At 41.7% G+C, this 23,303-nt stretch overlaps 1 protein-coding gene across 1 annotated transcript in view; it reads right to left on the reverse strand.

The window, feature by feature from the left end:
• Positions 1-23,303, reverse strand: part of syne2a (spectrin repeat containing, nuclear envelope 2a) — an 89,737-nt gene that overhangs the window by 50,389 nt on the left and 16,045 nt on the right. The window contains exons 23-50 of the mRNA XM_068708452.1: positions 22,502-23,275; positions 21,971-22,105; positions 21,588-21,743; positions 21,289-21,449; positions 20,121-20,430; positions 18,722-18,837; positions 18,291-18,411; positions 17,904-18,070; positions 17,426-17,555; positions 16,439-17,334; positions 15,984-16,142; positions 15,727-15,877; positions 15,359-15,517; positions 14,600-14,767; positions 14,364-14,465; positions 14,053-14,256; positions 13,631-13,836; positions 12,491-12,598; positions 11,416-11,713; positions 10,860-11,038; positions 8,886-9,201; positions 7,770-7,934; positions 7,256-7,585; positions 7,012-7,148; positions 6,625-6,754; positions 4,373-4,543; positions 2,801-4,288; positions 383-553 (exon numbers count right to left, since the gene is read on the reverse strand). Of these exons, the coding sequence (XP_068564553.1) occupies positions 383-553; positions 2,801-4,288; positions 4,373-4,543; positions 6,625-6,754; positions 7,012-7,148; positions 7,256-7,585; positions 7,770-7,934; positions 8,886-9,201; positions 10,860-11,038; positions 11,416-11,713; positions 12,491-12,598; positions 13,631-13,836; positions 14,053-14,256; positions 14,364-14,465; positions 14,600-14,767; positions 15,359-15,517; positions 15,727-15,877; positions 15,984-16,142; positions 16,439-17,334; positions 17,426-17,555; positions 17,904-18,070; positions 18,291-18,411; positions 18,722-18,837; positions 20,121-20,430; positions 21,289-21,449; positions 21,588-21,743; positions 21,971-22,105; positions 22,502-23,275 (7,608 nt within the window). The remainder of the gene's footprint in view (positions 1-382; positions 554-2,800; positions 4,289-4,372; positions 4,544-6,624; positions 6,755-7,011; positions 7,149-7,255; positions 7,586-7,769; positions 7,935-8,885; positions 9,202-10,859; positions 11,039-11,415; positions 11,714-12,490; positions 12,599-13,630; positions 13,837-14,052; positions 14,257-14,363; positions 14,466-14,599; positions 14,768-15,358; positions 15,518-15,726; positions 15,878-15,983; positions 16,143-16,438; positions 17,335-17,425; positions 17,556-17,903; positions 18,071-18,290; positions 18,412-18,721; positions 18,838-20,120; positions 20,431-21,288; positions 21,450-21,587; positions 21,744-21,970; positions 22,106-22,501; positions 23,276-23,303) is intronic.

Genomic DNA, 23,303 nt, shown 5'->3' on the forward strand with positions numbered 1-23,303 from the left:
ACTTAAAAACCTTTATTAATCATCACGTATATGAAATTTGACCTCTGCTTATAACACATCTTAAGCATTTAAGGAGTAGTGCAGCAGCTTTGGGTTTCAGAGTTTCAATGAAGGACACTTTGACATGCGGACAGGAGGAGCCGCGGATTAAAACGCCTTTCTTGTGATTAGAGGAAGACCCGCTCTACTGCTTGAGCCACAGCCGTCCCCTCAAATCCTAAGATCAGTTCAGAATGCAACCTTTTGTACAAAGTTCAGAATTTTATAAATCAGTGTTTTAACCCACAGCAACATGTTTTGCAACAAAGCAAGTCTACAGTAGATCTAACAGAGATGCACAGAGTCTATTAAAAACAAAAAATCAAAACCAGTTGATACTCACATTTATAATGTTACTGCTTTCCACCAAATTCTGGATCTCAGACACAACATCCTGCATGGTGGACTTGTGTTCGTAGTACTCCGGTGATCCACCTGCCGCTTCCCCAGCCGGCAGATCAGGTGCCAAACCCGGCGCCGTCCTCTCAGGCTCCATGCTTTCTTGGGTCTGACGCTACGTACACAGGAGACAGGGGTGGTGTCACAGTTTAGCCTCCTTTTCTCCTGTGTTTGTCCACAGATAATAACAGCTTCCTGCTCTTTTCCTGCTCCACAGTGGTAAAAATGACTATGTTGCCTGTGGCCCGGCGAGTCAGTACAGTGAACACAGGAATGTGCCTGAGTAGGGAGCAGTCTGCCCTGAGGGAGAAGGACTTAGTCTATTCATCTATAAAGTGCTTGCTTCCTTGCTTCTGTAAAAAGAACAAGTGATCTGTTATAACATGGTTAGACAAGACAAACACCAAAGCACGACATTAACTGCTAGGTTACAGGGGAGTTGCCTTGGGGAATATTTTGGCCATGACCAAGGTGTGTCTTAGAGCAGACTGCAGGTAGAGCGGGAAGAAGATGTGAAAAGGCACAGTGGGTTTCTGATTTCCTTTGGGGGAAAAAAAATATATTCTATACTGTTTTAAAAGTGGTGTCAACATTTAAGTGCATAACCACACCACAAATATCTGTAATTCTTTATTTTTGTTTTTATTTCTATTCTTAATTGAATTGTTACTGTCTCCTGGATTATGATCACTCTAATCTGTTGTTTGTACACACTTGTTTACACAACTTGTTGACTTCCCCCAGTGAAGCACACTTCAATAAATTGAATCAGCAGTCAAATTAGGGTCAGGACATTTATAGTATACAAACATTTTAGTAGATTTTAGGACACTCCTTGGAAACAAATGTTTACAGCGAGAAGGAGCGCTGTAATAACTCACAAAAATTACAAGTTGTCTTAGCGAGAAATGCCGAAAATTCTTTTGAGCACGGTGGCTAGTACTTATCAAAGACACATCTAATGACTGAATACATTCCGGCAAATTTACTTTGTTACAAGCATCCTAGCATATAGTGGTCCCCTGATGAAAGAACTGCCAAAGAAAAGGACTAAGGTGCTGCCAAAGTGCTGTACTGTCAGTTAGCAGGAGGCTACTTACTTACGTATTAACTAATTAATTAATAATGTACTAATTAGTGTTTCTTTTCTCTGTTACCTACGTTATTGTTCCGCCTGTCAAATAACGTAGGTACTTCTTTTGTCTTTCTGCTGCCTGTGGACACATATTTCTGTCTCATCATCTTTATTCTTTATTCATGATCTGTCATGATCTGCTCCTGCAGACAGAGCATGAGGATCCTTTCTGAATTTTCCAGTTTTGGTAGACGTTCCTGGACGCGACGGAGGGTTTAACGGAGTCTATTACTTTGGCCTGTTTTCACTTTTTAACATGCAATTTTGTGTTTTGTTGCATACTGTCATCATTTTTTTTTTGCAAATTTCTAATTAATTCTGTGCAATAATCAAGGCAATATGCAACATAGAGTTCATCTATCTGTTACTAGAAAAATAAGTTTCTTTCCACTGGATGAACAACATGAAAAAGATGAATGCCAAAACTGTATGAAGGGACTTTGGCCAAAGTACGACATTCAAATGCCGAATGGTGGGAGGAATAAAAGCAACTACGTTTTAGATACATTTAGGACTGAATTTGAATAAAACACTTACAAAATGTCAGCAATAAACTTTCACTGAACAGTCGCTTTCTGACATGAAGGGAAGATAAGGAAAGAAGAGTGGTTTGTAAATGTCACAGAAGACCCAGTTTCATATGTGAAGTTTTGGAAAGCAAGGACATCTGGGCCTTCTGCCAGCAGGGCTGACAAACATTTGTCTGGAGAGCAGCCACCAATTACATCGCTTTTGAAAATGCACATCTTTTTATCATGTTATCTGTCAGGATCTTTTACGGGACGTCCTGGTGGCATAGGTCTACTGGTAACTGACCATGTAATCGCAGTTTTCCCTTTTTTGAGTTCAGCTTGGACCTTTGTTGCACGCTGTCCTACTTTCTCTCTGCCTTCTCATTTCCTGTTAGGTCTCCACTATGTACTGCTAATGCAGTAGGACATCATGGCACCCCGTAAGGATCAAGTCAATTCAAGGTACATTTTTAATCTTGTGTTGTTTTTGTGATCTACTGCATAATTTGGGAACAAGTGGAAAAATCACTTTTTGGTGGAACTAGTGGTAGACATAAGCAACAGGTGACACAGGGCACAAGAATGGCATTGTTGTGAGGGGTCACAATCCAAAAAGGTTGGGAACCACTGCATTAAAAGACAGTAAAGCAAGAGAAAAAAAGGTTGATGCAGTGAAGATGGGTAGAAAATCTGTTATTTTTAATTTGACATCTACCTGTCTCTTTTTTACCTCAGTGTCCTCCAGCGATGCCGGCACCTTCCATTCACTTTCTACAAATAGCAGCGTAGCTTTGGCTCGTCTTTTTGGCACTTTGGAAAGTTTGGACTCCAGACATTCAGGGTCACTTCCTTCTCCCGTGTTTTCTCCCTCTGCCTTCTGCAACTGTCCTGTATCTGCACTCTGTGCACTGTCAGCAACAGTCAGCTGTTTATTGTCACCAGCAGGTGTTTGTGCTGCAGTTAAGGCATCTACCTCCACAGTGCACAAGACTGAGCTCATTGTTTGCTCTTCAGCGTGACAGAAATCTGTTGTCTCCTCTTGTTTGACATCCGGAAATGTTGTTTCTGCTTCATGTGCACCAGTGAGCTGACATTCAGCAACAGGGCCACGTGATTTGGAGGAAGTCAACGCCTCATTATGCATAAATTCATGGCTTTCTGACTTTTCTTTGCACAATAATGTGGCCCTTGTAGACTGTATCTCCTTCAATTCTGTAGGTAATGCCAAAGGGCTTCCTGGCAGTGAGTTCATCACTTGATCATCATCATTTACCGCACAGCTCTTCGTATAATGGATCTTTAAGTCTGTTTCATCTGATTCAGGACTCGATAATGTTGTAAAGACTGTAGATTTCTTCTCAGGAATACTTGAAAATTCTGTGAGCTGTGCATCGCAAATCTTTGCCCCCTGAGAACATCCAAGTACATCTGGACAGCTGGCTCCAACATTGTCCTGTAGCTGGAACTCGGGCGTCTCCATGTCCAACACTATTGTGAACACTTTTTTTGGCCTCACACTGATGTCCTCACAGTATTTCTCCTTTTCTTGAGCATCAGGAAACGTATTAAATGTCTCAGATTGGGCTGCTAGATGTTGAGACATAATTTCAGTGGTAGAAATGGGGACATCGTCAGGCTTTGTTACTGGGGATCTAACCATGGGTGCGACACATTGTGCTGAATTGATTTCTTTCATATTTTTTGTGTCTTTAAGCGACAGTTTTGAGTCCTGGGTTGAGGCAGCGTCTTCCTGCAATGGGTCAGTGTTCTCTTGCCGAGCTATTACACTCTTGTTGAGAGTAGGAAGCGAGTCTGACAGTAAAGTGTTATTTCCAGTTAGTGTCCTAAGCTCACTGCTTGAAGGATTTCTATCAGTGTCCAATATGCCAATATCATAGTTTGGCAGAGCTGATGTTAACTTTTGTGATTTGAAAACATCTCGGATTTCTGCGCAGGAGAATTGATTAGTGACATCTTCTTTGGTTGTTTCCAACGTGTCTTTGGTTTTAAGTTTGTTGTCATTCTGATGGCTTTCAGAGTTTTCCTTGCCGTTTATTGCAGAAGGAGAAGCAGGAGAAGCAGGAGGACACGCGGCCAGAGTTTTGTCAGGTGAAGCATCACTTCTAAAAGTTTCTTCAACAACTCTGCCTGGCAAATCTTTCTCCAACTCCACTTCACAATGATATGGATTGATTTGTGAAACCTGTTAAATTGAACAAAACGATTAACCACAGAATCTCTTTATCGTCATAATTATAAAAGTGTATGTTACAATTATGAAACTCACCAGGCATTTGGATAGGGTTTCTAGTGCAGATGTGCTTTCATTCAGAGCATCTGAAGCACTTGTCTCCAGTTTCTTTGTTAATTTTGTTCCCAGACAGTTAAGAAGAAGATCTCGTTCAGTGAGCACTTCACGAAGCCCTCCTTGAAGCCACAACCCCTCATCAAGAGTTGCCTACGAGAGCACAGACAGATATTTTAACTCCAGAAAAGACCTTTTTACAGATAACCTATATTTCAGAATTTAATTCAACAATATTACATCATTTGTCCTGTGAGCAACATGAACGTATACCCACAATGGCATGGCAATGCATCCAAAAGTTGGTTAGACATTTCACTTTAAACCACACATATCAACCTCATGGTGCACTAGAGGAAAGGTCAGGGAATCACCAAAGTCATGAGGAAATATCATCTCGAAACCATGAATGTTTGTAAAAGGTGTTGTGACAATCAATAGATGTAGACGTAGCGATGTTTCACAGGATATGTGAACATTCTGACAGGGGGTGGGGCCGGATGAAAAATCAAGGGATCATCAAAGTCATTAGGATTCATCCTCTGGGCACCATGATTATCTGTACAAAATGTCTTTGTAATCAATCCTAAAGTTCTTTAGATATTTCCCTTAAGAATGAAGTCCAAACCTTATCTAATTCATACAATAGATAAATAAAAGCTGAAAACGTACATATTTTTGAATTTTCCCATGAATAAATGGTTGTCATATTATTTCATAGACATCAGTATAATTACTGTACATTAACATACTAAGACCATCACTAAAAAGAATTGGAGTTAAGCTTTCAGTTTTTTTGGCAGCAGCAGACAGTGAAACTTGTAAAAATGAGTCACAACATGTTTATGATCTTTAGTGATGCCAAAGAGCAAACCTGGACAAAATTAGTCCCATCCTCCCACTGTTTATTATGTTCATTATGTCCTGGACAGAAGAGAAGGTGTCCCCCTTGTAATTGTATTTAGGATTAAGGACGGACCTGTGACATTTTAAGAAAAGCTCTACAAAGTACTAGTCATGGTATTAACACAAAGTGCAGGCCAAGGTGGGTTTGGATGGCTTGTTCTTTTTGCATTCGTGGATTCTACCCTCTTGAACTTGTTGTTCACCACGTTTGAAAGAACAGACAACTGTCACAGCTCTGCCCATTCTCTCCCATCACTCCACACTCTCCTCACTCTATTCATCAGCACAACTCCCCTCACCTGCCTGCTAATCAGCTCATTCAGTGCACCTGTTAGTCACCCACCTCATCAGCTCTATCACTCTCACCTGCTCACTCTGCTGCACTTACTATATAAAGCCCTGCCTCTCAGTCACTCGTCTTGTTCTCGGTTCCTACATTTTCCTTATTGACAACAACTCCCATGAAATGGCCAAACTGTCCCCAAAAAATGTGCGATTTACTGCTGTTTGAATAATGTAAAGTGAAAATTATAATGCCAAGCTGTTTTAGGAAATACTAAAAATAAATTTCATATTTGTGACCCGTTTTTAGAAATCTGCATTGTCAAAAGGAATCAAGGGGCTTGGGACTGAGAGCCACAGACATGGCTGAAAGTAGATGACATTCAGAGCATTAATAAAGCAGCAAAACTATTATTTGCTATCTAAAAATATAGTAATGACTACATAGGCAGAGAATGAAGTCGCTCTCCCTGTGTGTGTGTGTGTGTGTGTGTGTGTGTGTTGCAATCAGAGTTTTATTGACATTGCAGGGCCGGCCATCCCCTGCACTTTAGTGCATGTTCGAGCTTGTGAGCATGCCCCACTGGTTAGCTCATGGCCGCCAGAGTGGTGGCAGCAGCGTAGCGCCCACTCTCAAGTTCCCCCTCAGGGAAACACTGCTAGCTCTGTCAGCACCGTTGCTGTTGTTTTGCACTGTTAGCTGCGAGCCGACGCCATGTTGAGAGCCGGTTGGAGGCAATAGATACGCTCTGAATTTCAACCTTTAATTAAGAGACGAATAAACCCATTGTTGGGTTGAACTTCTCATGGTCCTATCTTACAAAAAAAGTTTGGATTAAGTGATTCAACAAATGAGATTGAATCTTGATGACATGTACTTCTTTGTCTCGGTTTGTTTTTTTAAGTTTATTGCAAATAATATAGCTGAAGACTTATAAAAAGGCATGGAGGAACGTTTTCTAAAGCTTGTTAGATGAATGTGCATATTTGGTAATATTCTGGGTTTTAATAAATAGATTGATAGAACAATGTATGAACATTTTTACCTGGCTGGGTGATGATAGTTCAGCCTGAACTCTTTGTCTCCAATGCTGCAGCTGGTTGATGAGCTGTCCCACTCTGTTAGCTGTGTTTTCGGCACATGCCTGCTTCTTTTTTAGAAAAATGGACGTGAGGCTACAGTGAGGAGAGAGAGAGAGAGAAAGAGAGAGAGAGAAAGAGAGAGAGAGAGAGAAAGAGCGAGAGAGAGAGAGAGAGAGAGAGAGAAAGAGAGAGAGAGAGAGAGAGAGCGCGCAACATAATTGTTTAGAAAATTGCATTCGAAATTACTTTTCCATCAACTTCTCATACCCAAATAATCCCGCAGAAGAGGACTGCCTTCTTACTGTGGCATAAAATATTTTTATTTTGAAATGAGGAATGAGGTACAATACCTGTCAAGGTCTTTAGCAACTGCATCAACAGTCAAAGTGACATCTGCAGGAAGAATTTCTTGTGTGCCGCTGGACTCTCCAGTCTTCTGCAGGTCGTAAACTCTTGCACCCAAATCTGCCAGCCTGGTGTCACAGTCCTGAGGGAGACAAATGCTTTTTTGATGCTTCTATATTTCCCCATTAGCTTGATATACACTGTTATTCGGGGGGGGAAGCAACATCTTAAAGGATCTTTAAAAAATACCTGTATTGTATACCACTGCTGTTTGAGCTGACTGATATCAGGCACCACTTCAGAGTTCCCACACAGATTTTCAGGCAGGTCTTTCAGAGCTTTTTGTACACAGGCGACCTCTCCCTTCACTCGTTGAACTCTCTGGTTGCTGTTCTCTGTGAGCGGTGCCAGAATTCCTCTGATGCTACCGTCTAGTGCCCTCTTGTGGTTTTTGAGGTTGCTGACTTGCTGGGAGAGGCTGGCCTGGGCCTCGGCTGTGGAACTTGCTGTGATGGAGTCCTTGAGTGTTACAATTTGTAAAAGCTCTTTTTCTATGTCGGTTACCTCTTGTAGCAAAGCCTGGAAAGTGGAAAGAGGGACAGATGAAAATAAATAGAAATACAATAATGGTGGCTTAATGTCGGGAAAGTCTCCATCCTCTTCATAAAAATGTGCATTTCAATGCAGAAGAAATGTGAAATAAAAACAAATGTATCAGAGCTTGTTCCTGATTCATTGGATCAGTTTATTTAAAGGATCTCACCTCCAGAGCTGGTGCATCAGTGATGAGTCCAGCTGAGCTTTCTTTCTGGGCTTGACAGGCTGACATCCTTTCCTGCAGGGATGTCAATTTATGGCGGCAGCCCTGCAGTGACTGGCCAAAATGTTCCTCATTACATACACCTTCCTCCAGGCTGGAACACACTCTCTGTGCACGATTCAGACACACCAAGCCACAGTCAGATGGCTCATAAATCATTTCACAGATTTATTGCGATTATATGAATCCGGCGGTTCCTTCATCCCATCGGATCAGCCAAAGTATCTGTTTATCCACCCAAACTGTCCAAATGTTCCAAACTTGATCATTTCTACTGATTTTAAATGTAACACTACATAAAGTGTGTATTGGTTGACCTTGCATTCCTACTTCTATCACTCTGAGTGGCAGGAATTTGACCTTTAAACCACGTACTTATTACTGTTGGCTAATACCTTTCAACTTGCTTTTAACTTATTGTTATCCATCACGTTTAGCTTACTTCCTAACTGTTTATATATCATTATTTGGCTATTTATTGCACTGTTATTACTCAATAATAATTTGTACCTGTTCATCCAATCAATTAAAGTAATAAAAGTAATTATTTATCCATTCATTAGGTTATTATTTTTACCAATGTCACCTTTACTTTTGGCTAATCATGACAACATGCAAAATAGATTTCTAAATAGAAAAAGAAAGATATGGCTTTCAGGTGTTGCAGAATGTGTACTATGCAGTCACAAAACTAAAACTACCTTTATACTACCACTTTAAGCGTAGTATACTCAAAACCATTACTATTGCCTCCTTTTTTTAATTATTTAATATTTTTTGGTAATTATTCCAGCTGGTTATCCATTATCTTTGGCTATCTATTCATCATTACCATTTATCTATAATTTTTGGCCAACTTGCTAACTAGTTTACATGCATCCAAAATGGCAACGCGTGGCTTTAAGGTGACAACTGTCTCGGGTTAGTTAGTTTATGCTTTTTCAAATTAGATAAGATACTATGCAATTTTCCATTTACCCCTTGCAACTGCAGAAGTACGCCCTCGGGGCCAAGTACCCCTGGTTGGGAATTACTGTACTAGAACATGAAAAGTATTACCTTCAGCTCATCCATGAGTGATGAACAGCAGGTCTCCAGCTCAGCCAAGGACGGATCTTTCCAGATGGCGTCGCTGGTTCGTTCAGCCATCTCCCTCCTCTGTTCAGCCAGGCTGGTTAGAGTTAATATCAAGGATTCAGCCTCATCCTGCAGTTGACGGGCTAGATGGCAGATTTGTCTGCGCTCGGAGGAGCCGGGCCAGGGGAATAAAGTAGGGAGCTGAGCAGTTCTCTGTTGCAGCTCCTCCACTCTGCAGCTGGCCTGCTGTCTTCGGTCCAGGTAGGAGGAGGTGAGGTCTGGATCAGCTTGTGGAACCCTGAAGCACCAAGAAAAACAAAAGAGAGAATAACTGACCACTCAGAATTCATGCAATACTAAAACAGAGGCTTCAGAGGGGGCACAAGGGCTTACATGGATGACATGACTAACATCACGCCAGCAGCATCATGTACCAAAAGGCTGTCAAGTTGAACACAATCAAAGTGAGCTGGGAGGAAGGTTAAGCCAGAGAAATCAAGGTGTATTCTGTTATAAAGGGAGTGCTTTAAAGTAGGAGTTGTCTTCATGGAGATAGAACAGTGTTAGAGAAACAAGGTAAAGGTTTAGAAAGGTGATATGATGCGACTCTTAGTGACAAGGAGCAGATCCAGGAGTTGAGACAGCAGCTAGTGGATGGCATTAAGAGAATAGAGACATCAGGCCTTCCATACAAACAGTGTGGCCTCTGACAGTTTTCAGTATTAGAGAAACAAGAGAGAACGATTAGCTCTTACATTAGAACGTTTCTGGGAGCCAAAATCTGCCTCAACAGTGTGGCCCTGATTCAGGGTCCTGCATCGGGTCAGGTATTTGTGGGTACCTCAACAAATGTCCCACAAAAAAAGATGATTCATGAGAGATATTCTGTCTCAATTTCATTCCGCGTTCAGTTCTGGGTAAAACAAAGAACATGTGGGTCGGATTGTGGGTGTTGGATAACAAATAGGCCTATAGGCTATTGAAATTAAATGCTAATAGTAACTTAACATTTTTTTTATGTTTTAATCCTCTGGCTGCTTTGTGTGTCTTCTGCACCACCTGGAATACGAGAACCACTTCAATCAGGTGCGTTACTAACAGGCATGTTAACTGGAGATGTGCTGCTTAATATCATGATAATAAGCAAAAAATATGATTTAAATTGTATTTCCTGAATTACTGTCATTTTAAAATGACAGTATTAAAGTATCACACGTATGAAATGATCACTTAAAATGTGCAGCCTAAGCAAATTATTTGGACAGCGCATGGTTATTATAGGATTTGTGGTTTCGGGTCATGTCGACAGGTCGGGTTCGGTGGTGAAAATAATTGGTCATACAGTATGTGTGGGTAGCAGGGCGCAATGCTGGAGCGTGTGAAGGTCTTGACAATCAGACCTGTGCAGAACTCTGCCCTGTATGGAAAAGGTATCTTGGAGCTCCCTTACCTCACCAGCTTGAGAGAGTTTAAATGTGCAAAAGCAAGAGACTGTACATGTCTAGAGATATAGCATAAGGAGTACAGAGGCAACAGTCTCAGCAGGGAGAAGGTGGAACCCAAGGGAGGCAGTTCTACAGGCTCCGGCAGCACTTAGACAGAAGGATTTTGTAAGGCAGGTAAAGCATGGGTGTCAGGGGTTTGGATTAGTTATACCACAGCCTACTGTACGTGGAACAAAGCATCAGCGGTTGACAGGAGGAAACTGGTAGTAGAAGAATTTCAGAGGCAAAAAGAGAGCAAAAGCTGTCTCTCAGGCGAAGCAGAACTAGTAGACGAGTTGGGAAAGTGTAGAAAAGAAAAACTTAAGCTGAAGGGATGTGTGCATTATGTGCTTCCATTCCCCTCAACATCTTAGTAAACGGATAGGTGAGGACTCAACAAGTCCTTTATGTCCAGGCATAGCTTCACTTCAGCACAATACGTCTCAAAAAGGTTTTATCTGGCTCCACTCACCTGTGAAAAGACTGGGCTGACTGCAGAACATCCCTCCACTGCTCCTCTGTTTTCTGAATGCTTCCCTGAATGTCCTGTTTCAGGCCATCGCCATCACACAGTCTGTGGCTCAGCTGATTTCCAGTAGCTCTGAGATCTTCGAGGCGAGCCTCCCCCTCTGCCGCCACACTTACTACAGCCTGAAATCATGTTTTTTTTATAGATTAGTTATTGAACACTTTACACTGCAAATCGCACCAGTCTCTCACTGCAGGGACTGAAGAGCGTGTTGTTGATGAAGTAGTTTTATCTGTGCTTACACAAGTAGAAACACTAGTAGATTAAAGAAACAAGAGATCCCTGTGGCCACACCCTTCTATGACAAAAAACACTACTGTAACATCAGTCGTTTTGAAACTACATGAGAACCCAGTGAAAAAAAATACTATAACTATTATAACATATATATACATGTTGCTTATTATAGAATGTCCACACAGGTGAGGCAGACTTAAGGAGTTGAGGAGATATGTGGAGAAACTGAGCAGCTCAGTCAGAGTGGGTGATGTTTTCTTACTGGAGCACGGTGAAGCCGCTGCTCTGCGGGACTCTGGATGCCGAGGTTTTCCCCAAGTGGAGAGTCAAGAGTTTGTCTCAGATCTCCGACCCAGGATTGAGTGGGCTTTGAGAGGGTCTGAAACACCTCGACGTCCCTGCTCAGAGAGCTCTGCTTCTCCGTGGAGCCACGCAGCACGTCGGTTTGAAAGTTGTGGTATCGTTCCAACAGTTTGCTGCTCTCCTCCAGCAGAGCGGACGGCTTAAATGTGCTGCTTCGTAAGGATGACACGAGCTGATCCAGGGCTTCTGTTCTTACCCTGCAGGGAAAGAAACATTGATGCTCAGTTATTCACAATCTCACATGTTAGTGAAGGGACTAACAAAAAAGATTACCAATCTACAAGTATAAATAAGTAAAGAGAGAGAAGAAGGTCATAACGTGCAGCTGTTTCACGGTGTACAAGAAGAAAACAAGGTAAGAAATTCACCGACTATTAATGAACAAAGTTTCATATTAAAACAATGTGTTAAGGATGAGGGAGTCTCTGCAACAGCCAACTTTGAAGTAGACACTTAAAGCTGGACTGCTGCTTATCCCTCCAAACAATGAGTTTAATCAGGGTTACATGATTATGCTAAATTAAAAGTGGGATTAATTATAAATTGTGTCATTAATTATACCCTCGATCTACAAACTTTACAGTCTTTTGTGTGACAACAAACAGTCGTGTAGTTATGGATGAGTCAGTCGTCTACACAGAATAACAGGCTTTACAACTTCCATTATTGCTGACTCATCATAAATCCCAACATTGAACTACTGCAGGCTGTTTAAGTTTCTACTACGTTCTACGACCTTCTGGGTCTAACTGATCATATTTGTATCTACATCCTATCCTTTTATTTTTAGATCTTTTGGAGGATGTTACGATCACTTTGTGGTAATATCAACTGTAGCCCATTACAAACCAAATATATAGAATATAAGAGTGTACACTGCCTGATAGAGTCTAGACCTCCAGACCTTTGGACAAGATTTTCTAAATTCCACACAGAGCTAGAAGGCATAGATCTGAAATCAGAAAACAGTTTACCTTTGTTGAAGTGTTTCCTCTTGCAGGAGACTAAGGTCATCCTCCTTTGCTGCTTTGCCCTCAACGCCTTGCAACCATTGTTCCAAGTGCTCACCTTCGCTTTGCAGCCTACAAAACACATTCGGTGTAAATGCAGGCACGACACAGACGCATGTACAGAATGCACATTACACAGTGTATGCACATCACACTGTAGCTTAAAGTGACATGGTGATAAAAGGGTTGTGCTGCAGAGTTAAGACTTCAGAAAAACAAGTTGAACTCGTCCCGCTGTCTTATATTATTATTCTTATATTGTATTCCTCTGTGTCTTAGACCTTCATTGTTATCCAAAAACTATTACGAACACATAAATGAGCCACACCTTTGCACTGAGTGACATGTTCCTTAATTACAAAGAACATGAGCGCGGTAGTTTATTTTGAGTCAAGCTCTCATACACCATCCTGCTACCGCAAATATTCAGTAACTCAGATTACACCACCGTCCTCGGCAGGATTATAAAACAACTATGAGGTTTTAAATAGAGAGGAAATCAAGGATTTTGCAGAGTGGTGCTCAGAGAATAACCTACTGCTCAACGTCAGTGAAAACCAAGGAGCTCATTGTGGATTTTAGAAAGAAAGAGGCTAAGACACACATCCCCGTCTACATCAAAGGAGCTGAGGTGAAGCAAGTGAATGGTTTCTGGAAATCAGCATCACAAAAAACCTGACATGGTCATCACACAGAAGAAGAAGAAAATTCCTAAACGGCTGTATTTCTTAAGGAGACTTTGTTTCCCGTGCCACGTTTTCGTGAACTTTTACAGAGAAGCAATAGAGAGCATCATACTGGAAACATTACAAACTGGCATGGGATGTGATCTAGAATATAGTTTTTTGTGCAACCCTGTTGTACAATGACAATAAACCATGAAACATGTGACTTAAAAATAACTTGCGTGGCTATTAGAAGCATCTGAACAAGCTCCAGAAATACCTGCCTAGCAGTACTCATATGCTCTTATTGTAACGTCTAAATGTGTCATGTTAAATGTTTGTATGCCTGCTACATGGTTAAGAAGAGACATTAGTCAACATTTCTATGCATATATAACGTGACTGTTGAATTGACACATGATCCACTTGAACTTGTTACCTGTCGAGAGCCTGGATATTCCTCTGAGTCTGTTCTTCCACCTCAGAGAAGAGCTGGTGGGTGTTTCTGACTTTATCCTGCAGCTGAATCCCATCCACAGAGAAACTCTGCAGGCTGTCTGGACTCGCTATGGAGGCCATAACACGCAGATCCTCCAGCAGACTCTCTGCCTGCTCATCCTGCGTCTTGAGCTCAAAAAGTAGATCCTTTAGAGAAACATAAGTTACGGTTAGTGTTTAGCATTTTAAAGCTTCAGCAATCAATGTCAACTCTAACACTAGCTTCAGACTTTAGAGCCACTATGTGTTGAAATTTAAAATCATATAAATTATAGCTTCTCTCAGATTATTTTGATAGTACAGTAAGTACTGTACAAGTGTGTAGTACATGTTGCGACACATAAAAACTAAATACATTTTTACCTTAAGTTTTGCAAGAACTGTTGCGATATCTGAAGCACTGAGAGTGAGAAGGGAGTCCTGAATCTTCTGGAGGGAGTTGAAGCATTCAGCCATCCTGACAGCAATTTGTCCTTTAGCAGCCACCATCTGCCTGTAAACGTCCTCAGCTTCAGAAACAAGCTCCTTCAGCTGCTTCATCTTCTTCCTTATCTGGGTCTCCACAACCTAGAAAAAACAAAATTCAATCAAGAGAACCATCAGATCAACTGCATCTGTCAGCAACATTTCTGCCTGAAACACTCGCATCCTCAACACAAAAGCTTCACGCCTACCTGCAGCTCCAGAGGGGGTTCTTTGCTTTGAAGCAGGGCCTGAATCTCTGCGACTCTGTGGTGGAAATGCTCCATATTCTCTTCTTGAGTCACAATCTCATTCTGGAGGCATGTACAGGGAGATGATCATTGTTCAAAGCATTAGAAATGTAGAGAACATTAAACTTCCAATAAGACAGAGCAGACGGGTCCAAACCTGTGTGTCATTTCAGAATGAAACAGAAAGGTAGTTTTACCTGCAAGGCCCTGATGTCTTCCTCTGTCTGGAAGGATGGAGACTGAGCAAACACTGCTAGTTTATTGGTGGTCCAGCTCTCTACCTCTGCTCCCAGCTGGATGATGCCATCCCACAGAGTCAGGCCAAGGTGTAGGTTTTCTAGGTGGGAATCTGTTCTTTCTGATATCTGCAAGAATTTGAGTTGCAATGAATGCTAGCACTCATCTTGCAACGTACAACCAAACTCAGAATAAAACCTTAGAAAATAGATATTTTCAATGATAATGATCTACTAAACGATGCTTTAGTTTACATATGGGAGCAGCAACGCATGAAACAAAAGGGTAAATACTATTTGCCTAGCAAATCCTGCTTTGATAACAGTATGTAAAACTCTGCATGATCTGCAAGAAAAGCAGAAATCAGTTAAAAAACTGAATTACAATGAGAGATTTGACAAACATGTTTCTTCCCTGATAGACGTTTTTGAAAGCCCACATGTAAGCAGCAGAGCAAGGATAGCAGTATGTATGCAATTTAGCAAAGAAAAAACAATTATTGCATACTTACTGAAAAAACTATTTACAAAAAGGCAAAAATAACAAAGCAAAACTAAAATATTCTGCTATACAAAAAGAAAAAAATAGAAATGTTGTATTGGCTCATTGTAAAAGCAAACAAAAAATAATTTAGGAACCAATAATAGTAAGTAGTAAATAATAAGGAAATGTATAAAGTTTTGTGAAAAATGGCGAGTTTAAACTTTAAAGTGACTCACGTCCAGCCAGCGGTCCATGAGAGCATCCGCTTCGTCCTCAAATGGGATGGTGATGCATTCTGGGATCTGACGCAGATGAGTGTGAAGCTGCCTGCAGACACTGCGGACCTCCTCTATGCGGTCCCCGAGACCATTCAGCTCTGCTTTTGTTTCCTGGACCTGTGTAACCACACACACACACACACACACGCACACATACACAATTTATATAACACACACTAAATCAAACAAACAAAGAACCAGAGCCAATGATTTACCAGGGACACACAAATGATTGTGTCAATGTTGACTGACCTTCATTAGGATGTATACCTAAAAAACAAATCTCTCCCTTAATCACCTCAATTAAAGAGTGTTGTAGACGGTACCTTGGTGTGCAGTCTCTGCAGGTTGTCTTTCCCCATGTAGGAGGCTTGTTCACGGATGGTGCTTTCTGCCCTCTGCAGTGTCCCACTCAACTCCCCACGAATGCTCTGAAACCTCTTCAGCAGCTCTGTCAGGGCGTAACACTGCTCCAGCCTGTATGTGATCCATAGCACAACACGCACATGCGCCAAACTCAATAAAGCACTCAAATTCAACATAGAAGTAAAGCATAAAAAGAGACTCAAACTGCTCCCTTTACCGTTCAGTTACAGCTTTTGTCGCCTCCTCCCAGGCGTCCTCCCCCTCTCTGGTTTGACTCCCATCAGGGTTTCCTGGTTGTGAGGATTCATCTCGTATGTGCTGCAAATCAGCGAGGTGGCCAGCGAGATGACGTTCCAGCTCTGTCAATGCACGTGTCCTGCAGGAGATGAAACCATCATCAGTGTGCTTGTGTTTGACCTTTTTTTACCATTATTATTGTTTTAGCATTGCATTTTGCAATAATTATGATTATAATAATAACTTTATCTTGTGCTGCAGCTTTAAAAAAACATTGCATCTTTACGCATCTTGCAACAAGCAGATACAGAAATATATCTGTTGTATATATGAGATTTACAAGACTTTTCTTCTACACAGCTTTTAAGTTAAGAGAGAACTCTGTCTAACAAAAACTAAGGCTTATTTGTTTTTGGGCCCAGATCAGTGTTGTACCTGTGCTGCAGAGCAGGCAGGGTGGGCTCCTGTAACCTCAGCAGCTCAGCTGCTTCCCTTATCTCCTTCAGAGTGCCTAACAAAGCAACTCTCCTCTGGACAAAACTCTCCTTCTCTTCTTCCTCTTTCTTAACTTGGCTGCTTCTTCTTCTTCTCTGCTCCTCAGCTTTTAAGACATCCCCTTCAGACTTTGAAGCCTTGTGCTCTTCCTCCTTTTGTGACTTTATATCATCATCATCTCCTTCCAGCCTACTCCTTTTGGCCACCAACCCTACCTCCTCTTCCATACCTGGAGTGGGATACTCATGGTCCTGTGCTGCCCCCTGATGTGTTGAATCATCCCCAGTGTTTGTGTGACGTATCTCTGACGTATGCTCCCTTCCCACTGGAAATAACTCCTCTTTACTCTGCCTCTTCTTGGCCCTCATCACTTCTTTCTCTATGTTCACGGCTTGCTGTGACAATGATGTCACCACATCCTGGCACATCACTGCTGCACCATCCATGGTCAGAGTCATCCCCGCTGCCTTTAAAGTGCTGTCAACACTATCAGATTGTTTTGCGGCAGTCTGCAACCTCTGCTGCATTGCTGCCTTCCAAGAGTGTGTCTCTTGCTCCCAATCTGCCTCATTTGGCTGTCTGTTGGGGTCCTGGTTTGCCAGCTGGGTTGGGATCTCAGCCCTGACATCCCTCACTGTGGTCAGAAAGTGATCCAGAGCCTGGGCAGCTGACTGAACTTTCACCAGCCGCTGTCTGAGCTGCTCGAGATGATGGACACTGTTGTGGAAAGCCTGGCAGAGGGATGAAGGGGATGTGGCTTCAGGCCCCTGTATTTTCTCTTCAGTGCCTCGCTCTGTTGACTTTCTCATTTCAGACCGCAGTCTGTCATCCATCTCCTGGGTAAATCAAGAGGGATTGATAATTAAGTTATTTGGTCCTCTAAATTTAAGTGTTAATTATTTGAAAAAAAAAAACGCATAGATGTACCTTTAAATCAGATACCAGTCTGGGATCGGCCAAGATGAAGGAGGAGATGTCCACGGACTCTCGGGTGATCCGGTCCAGTTTTTCTGTGATCAGTGCCATCAGGTCAGCAGTATTCTCCAGAGATGTCATCCTGACAAAAAGTCAGAAATAAGTGGTTATTATCTACAGTACTAAAATATGGCTAACTATTAGTTAACTCCATCTGCTGATAAAGATCATATAATATAATTGAAAGCTCCAGAACAACTAGTAAATGGACCTTGAGGTGAGAAAACGCTGTGTTCAGGGTCAAGAATAGACTTTGAAACTCATTATGTCACATTTACAATCCTTGTGAAATGATGTTCTGCAGTGATGTTTTTACAACAGAACACTTAATACAATGATATATATCTGAATGTTTTAATGATGAAATGATCCTGTTATCATTATCATTATTATCATCATCATCATTATTGATCTGAGAGGTGCACTGTACCTGCTCTGGAGGCACATTTGTTGTCCTCTCCACTGCTGAGTCAGCTGCTCCCAGTCTCCTTCCACGTCACCCTTCTCTTCCCTGGTCATCAGATGGGAGAACTGGGGTTGCTGGGTAAACTGGCGCTCAGACTCAAACCATAGAGCCTCTGTCTCCTGTTTTAAAGTCTGTTGAGGAGAAACATATTAACGAAGCAATCAAAGTAACAATTTCATATGGTGCAGTTTGACCCAGTTTATTGAATGTTTGGTTTTAGATTGTAGAAATGCACCAAGATGCAGAGAAGCACACGTGATAAACAGCTTCATGAGTATGATTTGAAAATGTCAAATTCTAATGCTATCAAACAATTGCTGAAAGTGATTATAAAGTGGTGCTTTAACTTGCCTGTAGTTGCTTCTTTTGGTTCTGCAGGGTGGAGATGGTAACAGGGTCTGAATTAAACTCCTCCAAATGCTGCTTGTTCTTCTGGAGTTGAAACTGAAATATCAAGCAGGACTTTCTGTACCTGCAGGGAAAGATTTACACATTGCATCAATATGACATTCTGACACTGAAAGGCTGCATGGGAACAAAATCTGTAACTTCATCTCACTTGTGTCTTTTATTCTTATTTTACTATACTCACTTTTGGGTAATTACGTTGTTAAATTAAGGTGATACAGGCAATAAAACACAGTAAATTCACAATACATTGTAAACACTTGAAAAGATTTAGATTATGTTCTATTGCGCTAATCTGTCAGGTCTAACTCTACTCCACATGCTGAATGTCCTCCTAACAACAAAAATGTAAGAACTGAGAAATCAACCCATACCTTTCCAGTACTTCCTGTTCGGAGGAGTGCTCTTCCTGTGGGGGGGCGGCTGACCCTGGGATGACGGTCCACTCTGCCTCCTGCTTGGTCTCCACAGTGTTACCCCGGACAACCGCCTGAGAGATGGTAGAGTTGCATAGAAACAGTCCAGTGAAGACAAGAGGAAGAGATGGAACAGCGAGCAAAGCTATCCAATTACTGAGGATTAGTGCCCTGGAGCTGGTGCTCAGTCACAGCCAATGATAAGGCTGAGCTTTTTTCTGACCAGGAAGACTTAAGGAAAGGCAACTTTAAATGCAATGTATAAAGTAAATACGATTAATTCAGGGTAATTAACATAAACAGCATATGCACTCTAACCACAAGTCACATCATAGCATTTTTTTCTTTAACTTTGTGTTAACATTTTGCTGGAATGGTTACAGAAAAACCTCATATTAAATTCAAATATCAAAGCTCCTTTTTTTGAAGAAAAAAATAAACACACTTTTTCTAGTGAGGTTCTGGTTTGCAAATATGGACCAAAGCAAGAGGTGAAAAGTAACATACTCATTCATTTAAATGTATGTATAGACATACAAAAATAATCCCTTTCAATCATCACTTATGTAGTGATCAGGTGCCAGATAAGCACGCATCCAAGAGGACGTTATGAAAATGGTGGACACAGCACCTAAAAAACAAATATAACACAACAAAACGCCAAGCGGACAAAGCTCATTCCAAAACGAGAGCGAATCTGGGGTTGGCTTTCACCAGCTGACAAGCACATTAAACACAGCCGCGGTCAGGGAGCGAACACTTCTGGTGTCATTGAGCCGCGGAGGAGGGGCCAACTTTGAATGTTGGATTTACAAACCGCAACCAGCAAATCCTACTCTCCCTGTCTTTAACGCTTCTATTTATTTTGCATTCTTCAGTGGCAGCATCCCGAAGAAGACAAAATGTGTAGGAACATGGAGGTCTAGGATTTCAAATAAAGAGTGATGAGTGTTATTTCTATGATGTAAAGCACACATGTCATGTGACTTATTGGTTTGTTTTCAACGGAGAGCATGTTAGCATGCCACGTTACCGCCTGACTGGCCCAAATTATGATCTGTGAGCTGTCGAGTACGGAAACTGGTGGAAAGTGATATTCACATATGAAATTCAAAACTCTAAAATTAAATTTAAAAAAGTTTGTGTGTACTACATCTAAAGAAAAGTGGACTGAAAGCACCTCCATTAAGACCAGACGAACCAAAGAAGCCATTTATCTTACCGTTACTTCACTTTGCATGATGTGTGGGTTTTTAAAACTAAATATGAGTTGACAAATACAAATAGTTGTTTCTGGGAGCCCACAAAGCTGAGTGGATGACATCCATGTAAAAGCACTCATGAGCCCTCCTCCTACCTGTATGTGGGCTTGGGTTTGCTGGTTGCTCTCTGTGATGTTCAGTAGACGAGCTTTCAGCAGCTGCTCTTTGGTCAGAAGTGAGGGCTTTAGTTTTTTCGCCGACCCGCAGCCTGTACGTTGTGTCGGGTCATCCTCGCTCTCCGTCGGGACATCATGAGATTGCAGATGGATGACCTCACCACACACAGGCGAGAGGTCTTGTTGTGGTCTGTCCACGCTTTGTTTCTGTGGGAGATCGTTGCTCTGCTGTGTGTCGGCCGACACGCCAGTCGCTCTCAGCGGGGTGTTTCCCCGGAGCTGCCGTCCCCTGCTGATTTTAAAAAAAAAGTTGATCGGGGGGGGGGGGCCAGAAAGAATCAGTCCTCCAGGAATCTCATTAAGATTAATAGACTTGAAGGATTACAGAGGGACAATTGTTAATAAATAAGCTGTCTGCTTCAATTCAACAATGCAGTTCAACTTAAATTAAATTCACAGTTTATAGGCGCTATTAACTGAATTCTGTCCGACTTAAGCCAATTAAAATGCAATTTTCTTAAACTAAAACCTGACGTACTTCCTAATGTTTTATGTGCTACCTACCAATAAGTGGCTTAAACATTGGCCTTTTTTTTTTTTACTTGAATTGGACTCACATTAGGAATATGAACTGAAATTTATGTTTAAATGTACAAAATACTTTTATGAGAGCAAATTCAAAAGAACTTTCAATGATTACAAGGTCCTGTTTGGTTAAAATCAAGCACTCAAACTTGACTTGAGGTGCCACATGAAATCAGGCAAAATATGATCTGAAGTGTTGAAAGGTTTGTAAAATGATTTATTTTACAACCATTTCTTCACCAACACAAATATCTATCATGTGGTTTTCCTCAGGGTGTGTAAGGTTACTTTTTTGACTTGCGGTGGTCCAGAGAGTTGTGTAAGTTGACAAATGTGTGTGTTATGCAAAATAAATATTTTTCAGGGTATTTATTTCAATAGAAGTCTTTGCTTACGAGTTCCCCCTTACACTTGAGATTCAGTCATAACACAAATCAAAATGAATCTGTACGAGTCTGAAGGAGCGGCTTGCTTTACCTTTGCTTCAGAGCTGTTATTATCTCCTTCTTAAATGCAGCTAATATATTACACCTCAATAAGCATCTCCTTAGCATTATCTTACCAGTCAGATGGGAGCACTGTGTCCCTGGGTTCTGTTTCCTGATCTTCATCTGACTCCTTCAGCTGATCTGTTGCTAGGCAGGAGGACTGCCCTGGTGTTAGTGTTTCACACAGCTCTTGGAGGGAATCAACCTCAACAGATGCAGCTCCGTCCATGATGGCCTGGAAGGAGGAATGTGAACTTCTGAGAGACTAAAATCATGGAGGCCCTAGCTTTCTAATCTTTTCCCCTAAATCATTCAAGGTCGCCATACGGCACAATCAGATGTTAATGCCATGTTATGGAGTTAGGACAAATACCTGTTGCTGTAGCAAAGAGTCATGGTCAGTCTGGTCATTGGCTTCGTGCAGAGCGTTAGTTTGCGTTTCACATTGCACAACAGAAGATGAATGCTTTCCCTCTCTGATCTTAGACCACAAGATGGGAACAAAAGCGGCCATTTCTCTGCGTACATCCTGAGTGCACAAACAAGGCCTGGTTATAATGGTATATCATAGCTGTTAAAGCTAAAGTTAACCAGCCTAATACTGAATTAATTGGGCTCTTTAGTTATGAATGTGTGTTACAGGATAACCCAAAAAGGTAAGATATTGTAAGTAAAACAGTTAACGTTTTAGGGTCAATGTCACTCTCAGTTCTAGTGGGTGTATAACAGTCTACTGTGTACAAAACCCCGTCATACCTCCCACTGCTGTCTGACAGAGTCAGAGAGGAGCGCCAAGTCCTGGAGTTGGGGCCCAGTACAAAAGGCCCCAAAACCCTCAACAGCACCCAGGAACTCATCGAGGAGGGCAGGCTGCAGCATCTTTAAAGCTCTCTGCACAGAAAGACATACAGCTAGACAAACATGCACAAACAAAACTAGAAGCTTTGCAAAGCATAACACCACCAGAGCTTTGAAGATTTTGTCCTAATTCTGAGATTTTTTTTTGAGTTTCCAAGGTCTGGGTGTTGTAGCATGAAAAGCATTTGATAAGTTGGAAGAAAGCTGGATTTACAGTTACTTTGAATGTCCCACATGTATTTGCAGGTGCAAAAGTGAATTTTTGTCAAATGAAAAGTAAAAATCTGAAAGTAAAGACTTTGAAGTAGCAATAGATTATTAATCAAATTAAATCACTATTTGATTCCATTAGTTCAGAGCTTACACTTCTTTCAACACTTAGGATTAGTAATGTCATTATTCTCCATCATTCACTGTTTAAAACTGTACCTGTTTCCTCTTGGCCTGCGACTCTGAAATCTCTTTGCCACCGAATAACTTGATGGCTTGCTGGATGCGTCCTTGCAGACGAAACCTGGCCTTCTCCAGTCTGCTCCTCGCCATTGACTGGGCTTTTGAATGAACCTCACTGCGGACCATAACCGGTGGCTGTGGAGATGTTTTAGCACTCTGTACAGTGTTTGGCTGCCCTCTTATTCGGGATATCAATATACGAGTTTGTGAGGGAGCTGAGCTTTCCTCCTCCTCTGTGACTGGACTTGTCACATGTTTAGACAGAACTGGACTTTTTTGACACTTTGGTCCAACAGGAGTTTGGACCAAAGCAGGTAGATGTTGATCATATTGACTCCGACTAGAAGCTTGAGCGTGACACTTGGAAAGTGACTGAGGCTGGATCATGTGCTCAGGTTCAGCTTCTTTTACAGTTTGAGCAAGACGAGAGTGAACATGAGGTATTGGTTCCCTCAACGGCCGAGGCAGCATTTGGATTTCGACCCGGGGATTAGCAATGGTGGATTCATGTGTGTTCACGAGCTGGTTTTTAGGCCAGGCATGAAGAGCTCTTGTCCTTTGTTGAGGCGCCTCAGATGAAATCTCAGGTGAAACCACATTTGGGTCCTGGGTTAGCATAACATTCCCAATCTGGTCTACATGTTTGGTTTTGGCCACAACAAACAACCCTGCCTCTGGCTGTCTCTGTGTCTGATGGGACACATTGACATGCTGCAGAAACCCAAGGGAACCAAACATTCCAAGAATCTCCTAAAAAATGAAACGTATACAAAAAAAA

This window comes from Cebidichthys violaceus, unplaced genomic scaffold, assembly GCF_023349555.1.
Source record: "Cebidichthys violaceus isolate CVI_PGR_0920_01 unplaced genomic scaffold, fCebVio1.0.p SCAF_14, whole genome shotgun sequence".
Classification (NCBI taxonomy): domain Eukaryota; kingdom Metazoa; phylum Chordata; class Actinopteri; order Perciformes; family Stichaeidae; genus Cebidichthys; species Cebidichthys violaceus.